This window comes from Tupaia chinensis, unplaced genomic scaffold, assembly GCF_000334495.1.
Source record: "Tupaia chinensis unplaced genomic scaffold, TupChi_1.0 Scaffold000598_1, whole genome shotgun sequence".
Taxonomy (NCBI): domain Eukaryota; kingdom Metazoa; phylum Chordata; class Mammalia; order Scandentia; family Tupaiidae; genus Tupaia; species Tupaia belangeri.
Genome location: NW_006160115.1, coordinates 337,522 through 344,451, shown reverse-complemented (window position 1 = coordinate 344,451; position 6,930 = coordinate 337,522). Strand labels below are relative to the sequence as shown.

Sequence of the window (6,930 nt, the reverse complement as noted above, 5' to 3'; positions counted from 1 at the left end):
CGCATGTGACCAATAGCAAAAAAAAAAAAGAAAGAAAGAAAGAAAAACTCTCCAAAAATAATAATAATTATTATATTTATTAATCTTGAGTTCAAACAACTCTTAATTAGCTTATAAATAAAAAAGTTATGACATTTCAGAGATATGTTTATACATAAGATGTAAGTGGGCATATAATTCTGGGTGAACTATTTGCTTCTCACCTGAAGATATAAGCTGTGTCCAGTCTAAGAAGGTAATTTCTAGAAGCTTTTATCATAACATTGTCTGTTTGGGATCTTGAAGGTCATTAGGTCCCTCAATTCTTTTTGTAAAACCTCACCATCTCAGAGTTTATTGGTTATAGCATCTACCATTCATGAGTATATCTGTAACATTCATTCTAACTTCCTGAGCTCTTATCCATTGCCCTGGTTTGAATGTGTCCCCTCCTTAAAATTCATGTGTTGAAATGTGTTTGTTGTTGTCATGATAGTAAGAGGGAAGAAACTTAATCCAACCATAATGCTAAGAGGTGGGACCTTTGCAAGGTGATTAGAATTAGATAAAGTCATCAGGGTAGGGCCCCCTGAATACTGATTAAATACTGGGGGAGCTTTGTAAGAAGAGAGATCAGAACTGACACACACTCTGGCCCTCTCACCCTGTGATACTCCATACCACCTCAGAATCCCCACCAACAAAAGTTGCTCACTAGATAGATCTATAGAACATGAACCAAATACACCTTGATTCTTTATAAATTACCTTGTCTGCGGCATTCAGTTATAGTCACAGAAAAATGGACTAAAACATCCTCTCTTCTGGAGACTTCAGTACCTTAACCTCTTCAGAGACTTCAATAGTTGTTAAATATAATTATTTGGCACTTTCTTAGTTTCCTTACCTCCAATATCATTCAATTGCACTCTCCATGAATCATCATCAGTCAACACTGTTACACCTTAAATTTGCAAAACCTTTCCCTGAGTACAGCCTCCTTACTTTCCCTGACCTTACATTGTCATCATGACCTTGACTTAATCCTCTCTTTTTTTGTCATCCTTTCCCACTATTCTCATCTGTCTCCTCTGCAACCTGGACTCTAATCAGAACCATATGCTCACGGCCAGTCCAGAATCCTCTTTGCCTTGCCTCTACCTCACATGGAACCCTGGCTTCCACCATCCATGCCTAGGCTTCCTGCTGCTAAAGACAGGCAGTAATTATGCTCTCAGTCCCCTTCAAACCCACACAGAACATATCCTCCATTCTTCACTTCAACCCTCATTTTCATTTTCTAAAATGAGTATTCTAAACATCTTCTCCTTTCTTCAAAGTATCACACATCACCACTCCCATTATTCCAAGCACAGCGCTCCTCAATGAAATGTTCTTAAACACCTCTCTCCTTACCACAAAATGCCTCTGGCCTTACTTCAGAGGAGGGAGGGGGAACAGTGAAAAACAAAATGTAACCTTCCTTTCAGTGCCTTTGGCCCTCTCCGGCTCTGAAACCTCCTTGCCTCACTCTCTTGCCATTGCTCCTGCCTATGAATATGTTCCATGGAATTCTACCTTAAAAACACAACCAGAGGGCCAGCAGGAGGCATGTTGGTTAAGGCACTGGACTCCCACATGACGGATCATGGTTGGAGTCTCTGATCTGGCAGCTTGCTTTCTCACTTACTTTCACTCTTTCTCTCTCTCTCTCTCTCTCTCTCTTTCTCATAAGCACATGTGCCCTCTAGCAAATTAAAAAATAATAAAAATAAATAAATTAAATTAAATAATTAAATCTTTTTAAAAAACACAATTTAGAAAATACCTAAAACCATGTCAGGCTGACTTTAATCAGGAAGAACATAGATTTTTCACAGCCTTAAATATCATCTCTGCTGGATAATTGAAATTTTCCCTTCTCCCTGAACACCTTTGGTTCCACATTTTTAGCTGGGGCCAAACGAATGACAGTTTAAATTCATTTAATGTCCATGCCCCCACACTGAACTTGCAGGTCCTCCTCTGAAATTTGTGTTTCATTTACCAGTTCTACTATTGAATCAGTAAAATCTGGGAAGCCCTTCTGTCCTCTCCCTTGAATATTTACTCAACTATAACCACCTCCCCTGTTCTATCTTTTTTTACCTAGACATTGCTCAAATCAGTCTTTTCTTTTCCATTTTGAGTATCACAATCCTAAGTGAAGCCACACATTACAACAATATCAGTGCTTTCTCTACTCCAACCTCTCTTTCTAGGTCAGTACCTGGCACATAGCAAGTGCCAAATAAATGTTAAATAACTCAGTGAAGAAATCTCTGCAATTAATCTTACTACTACAATTAATCTAACTATGTAGTAAGACTTTTGTCTCCTCTAAATTTGACTTTTCTCTCCTCTAAAATCTTCACTGGCCCCCAATTCCTATAAAATTGAAATCAAACATCTCATTCAAGGAAATTGTGGTCTGCCTTCTAAGACTCCAGTTTTTATAACCATTTACATTTTCTTTACCACTAGATTGTTACTTCTCTGTTGAAAAAGATTTCAGTTTGTTACTTCTCTGTTGAAAAAGAATATTTCAGTTTAAGTCTACTATGATTTCTTTGTATTAACACCCTTCCCATGTTCAAGTCAATATTCTCAGGTGCCTGATGTGTACTTACTCATGGTTTTCGTTCTCTCTCATTCATGAAATGCTCTCTCACTATTAAAATGCTCCCACCTGTTCTTCAGGATTGTAGAAACATTTTTGATCTATAAAGCCTTTTCTGATCTCTTCCAAGGAGATAAAGTTCCTACTCTCATTCCCTTCATATCCCTACAAACATCATTTTCTCAATAAGGTCTTCCATAATAACCCTGTAGAAAAAGACCCTCTCAAACCAACACACAACATCTCCTACCCTGTTGCCTTACTATATTTTTCCATACCACTTATCATTCATTTAGTTTTAATTGGTCTGTACTGCACTCAAATGTCAGCACCACAAGGACTGAGACTATAAATTTCTCCAATGTCAAGAACAGTGCCTAGAACATATGATACTGCCTTATCAATAGAATAAAAGGAAAATCAATTTCTTCTCCCTAAAGCCTGGAGCGCTATACTTATGTCTGTTTGTATGAACCAGCCAAAGACCTACAAAATCGTCTTCCCTCCAGACTGTCCTAAAAGGTTGAAAAATTTCTTTCGGTCTTTGCATGCCATCTTTCTCTCCTCTGACTTCCTCAGCTTCTGATCCTGGCCTTTACATTTTTCATTTGTCTAGTCTATTTGGCACAAGTTAAATATTTGCAGTGATAACTATAATACAGGAATATGTATGTCTCTAAGATCACTTCTCAGCTACATTGACCAAAGTCCACTAAGGATATAGTCTATCCTGCCAGGTTCCTGGGATGCCAAACTCCAGCTAAGGCTCAGCATTACAAACCCCCATTTATCTTAAACAAAAATTCAGATATTCTCTTAGGGCATTTATAATCCAAATCAGAATGAGATACATTTCTTCTCTTAGACCCCTTACTAATCTCACCCGTTCTTGAAGTCATCAATAATTCCTAATCTTTTATCCTTTCACAACTTCTAGCAAAGTAATACTGAATCCATAATACTGAATATAGGCATCTTGGACCCAACAATTCTTAACTTTACCATTTTAATAAAATTTAATCTTTTCATTCACATTAACATCAGTATACTTTTCCCCATCAATTTGTTACTCATTCTGGCTCTATTCTGATAAGGAAATTAACTCCCATCTAGTATGGGCAAACTGTATTTTCTAAAGATAGTCACGATATTTTCCATCTGTCATGTGCTTCTAGAATCTCACTATTCCAACATCAAGAAATATGATCTATTTCTCCTCTGGGTGGATTTTTAACTATCTCAACCCATTGAGAACAAGTGAAGTAGCACTGTGGGACTTACAAGGTTAGGTTATAAAACTGCATTGGAAGGACCAGCAGATGGTATAATGGTTACGTCCCTGGACTCCATGTAATCAACTGCCATTCAAGTTTTTGCACAAGATACTATAAGTCTGCAATGAGTAATCCTAAAATTATATTGATTTTCCCCATAATTAGAATATTTAGATAGCTCCTTGTTTCTTTGGGATCATCTTTAAATATTCTACTCAGTATAAGAAGATAATACCAAATTTTCAGATTCTTTGCCAGTAGTTTCTAGAAAATGGCTCTCAAATCCAGAAAAAGATCAAATGTTCTGTTAGGATATAGGTGTGAATAAATTAACAAGGTTTTCATATGTCTTATACAGTGAAAGAAGGCTAGCCTCACCTTCCCTTTAGGTATTTTTGTCATGGTAATCACCCTAATGGCCATTGAGTGAGCCTTTAAATTTGGAAAATATAGATATGATCCTGGTCAGATAGATTAAAGACAATCTGATAACCCCACCCACTTGATTTGTTTTGATTGTGGATTTGTTTAAATTCACTAAAATGTAATATTGGTTTTACCTATGACAGTTGGTTCTAAGTCCATGAAGAGTGCTCTAGGTACATGCTTCCCAGTTCTTGTCTCACAAAAAAAGGTATTGAAAGATGCATTTGTAGGCTCCATTTTAGCATCTTCCAGTTGTTCCTGTTTACTGTCAAGAATGACACCATCTGGCTGGATTCCATGTTCCAGGCAATAGAGTTCCCAACAAGCATCCCCAATCTGGATGCCAGCTTGACCAACATGAATGGAAAGACACTCCCTCTGAAATAAGCCACAGTGAGTTAGACTGGAGCAGGCATGTGGATAACATGGAGCTATGTTACTCGGAACTTCTGGTTACAGACAACAGAAACAGGAAACAGCAAGCTTAGAACCAAAGAGAAATTTATTATAAGGATAATAAAAAAAAAAGTCTCATGGAAACCCAAAACCAGGGTATAACTAAGCTATAAGAACAATTAAACCAAGAACTCAATCTATTAAAAAGTTAAACATAAATTAATCAATTACTCTGTGCTGGGCTAAGAACTGAGTAAGACTATGTATGTGTATATATTTATATACACATATACAACACATGCACACTTACAGCTCAAGTCAGAATATAACTTTATCCATCTAATATGCATGAGATATACATACATGCATAACACACACACAGAGATGCGCACACACATACACAGCCTAGGGTTAACAGAGCTGGATCCCATATGCCACTGCTCAAGTCCCAGACCCAGAAAAACTTGAAAACCACACCGTGCATGCATGCGTGCATGCCCAAAATCCTAACGGGATGGGAACATAGAGGAAGGAATGGTGGCATGACCACGTACTTCGGGGGTGGTGGGAAGGGAGCTTTCTCCTCTCCCTGTCTCTCTCTGGAAGTACATGTACCCTTTAGCAAAATAGAAAACAATAAATAAAACTAGTGAAAAGATTGGTACTATAGCCTAGTGGGTAAGGGAGCTGGATCCCACACAGTGACCATGGTTTGAATCCCATCTCTAGTAGCTTGAAAAACACACCAGTGGCATATGTGTGCATATCTAAAATCCTCACAGGATGGAAATATGGAGAGGGGATTATGGCATGAGCACGCCCCATTGGAAGGGACTTTCTTTTCTCTATCTCTCTGCCAGTGTCTCTCTGTGGCCCCAAGTACCCTCTGGCAATTAAAAAACAAACAAACAAAAAACTAGTGGAAAAAACAAAAATATGAAACTTTTATATTGCAAAAGCACTTATCCATGGCAGCATTGTCCCAGAGCCTGAGATGCACCTATAGAAAGACCTCAGCCTTCATTATCAATCACTGGTCTGTAGTCTATGCAGACAACATCACTAGTCAGAAGGAGGGAGAAAGCCTTGGCCAGCCACACCCCTGCAATCTAACTTGGACTCTGTTCCTGCTCAGTGGCATCAAACCCTTGAACTTTGTCTCTGTGATTCATGAGGCATAACACCACTCTCTATGCTTCGTAAGAAATTCAATCTCACTACTTTAAGAGAACTTCATCTTGCTTCTTCTCTATGCAACTATTAGTCTTCCAAGAGAACAGCTGCAAACTTAATTTAGATATCATTTAACTTAGGACCAGCAAATATTCCTTCATTTACAAGAGGGCTTCATGAAAATGCATAATATGAAAAAAACATGCAGAGATTTAAAAAAAATTGCACCAAAATAAACTCATACATCAATTCTATTTTACCACAAAATTTCTGAAGTCCCCTTATATTTTGTAGATAAATATTTTTAAAAAACGACACATTTCAATATGACTAGGCTTCAAACGCCTTTATCTGCAAAGGACACTTATTCCCTTGCCCTCCTGTTAGACTTTAAATTCTGCAAATACATTAGCTACTATAATCACATCAGAACTTAGATCCTTAAATTTAAGTTAAAATTTAAAAAGGGGAAGGGAAATGTTCATTATTTCTACATGGTTAAGATCTCTTAATCTGTAAAGTTTATACGTGAATGTCTCTCATGGACTCCTTTCCTCCACTGATAACCCCAGTGCTCTACTCTACTGATAGGTAAAATAAAGATGCACACATGATATTTGGCCACAAAATTTACAGTAAAAATCATCACTAACATAAAAAAAAGAAAAAAGGAAAAAAACAGAGCTAGCAAGCGACATAGTGATTAAAGTGCTAGACTTCTTCGTGGTTGACCAAGATTCAAGTCTCAGACCCGGTGGCTTCAAATTCATGTTGGGCACATGTGCATGTGTGCCAAAAATCCTGAGAGGAGAATGGAGAAGGGATAAGCAGCTTGACCAATCTCTCTGGGGTGATTCTCACTTTCAGTCTCTGTCTCTCTCCATCTCTCTGGCGAGTACACAAGCCCTATAGCAAAAATGTATAAAAAATAAAAATGTGTTTTAATTGCCACTCTTTTTGGTTTGTTGTCCAAGTGGTTCACACATCAGAACATCAGAGTGATACTGTTCTTTTTGACCTCAG

General features: G+C 37.7%; 1 protein-coding gene across 1 annotated transcript in view; it reads right to left on the bottom strand.

The window, feature by feature from the left end:
- Positions 1 to 6,930, bottom strand: part of TUBAL3 (tubulin alpha like 3) — an 11,492-nt gene that overhangs the window by 4,084 nt on the left and 478 nt on the right. Inside the window, exon 2 of the mRNA XM_027775708.1 lies at positions 4,473 to 4,716. Coding sequence (XP_027631509.1) covers positions 4,473 to 4,716 — 244 coding nt within the window. The remainder of the gene's footprint in view (positions 1 to 4,472; positions 4,717 to 6,930) is intronic.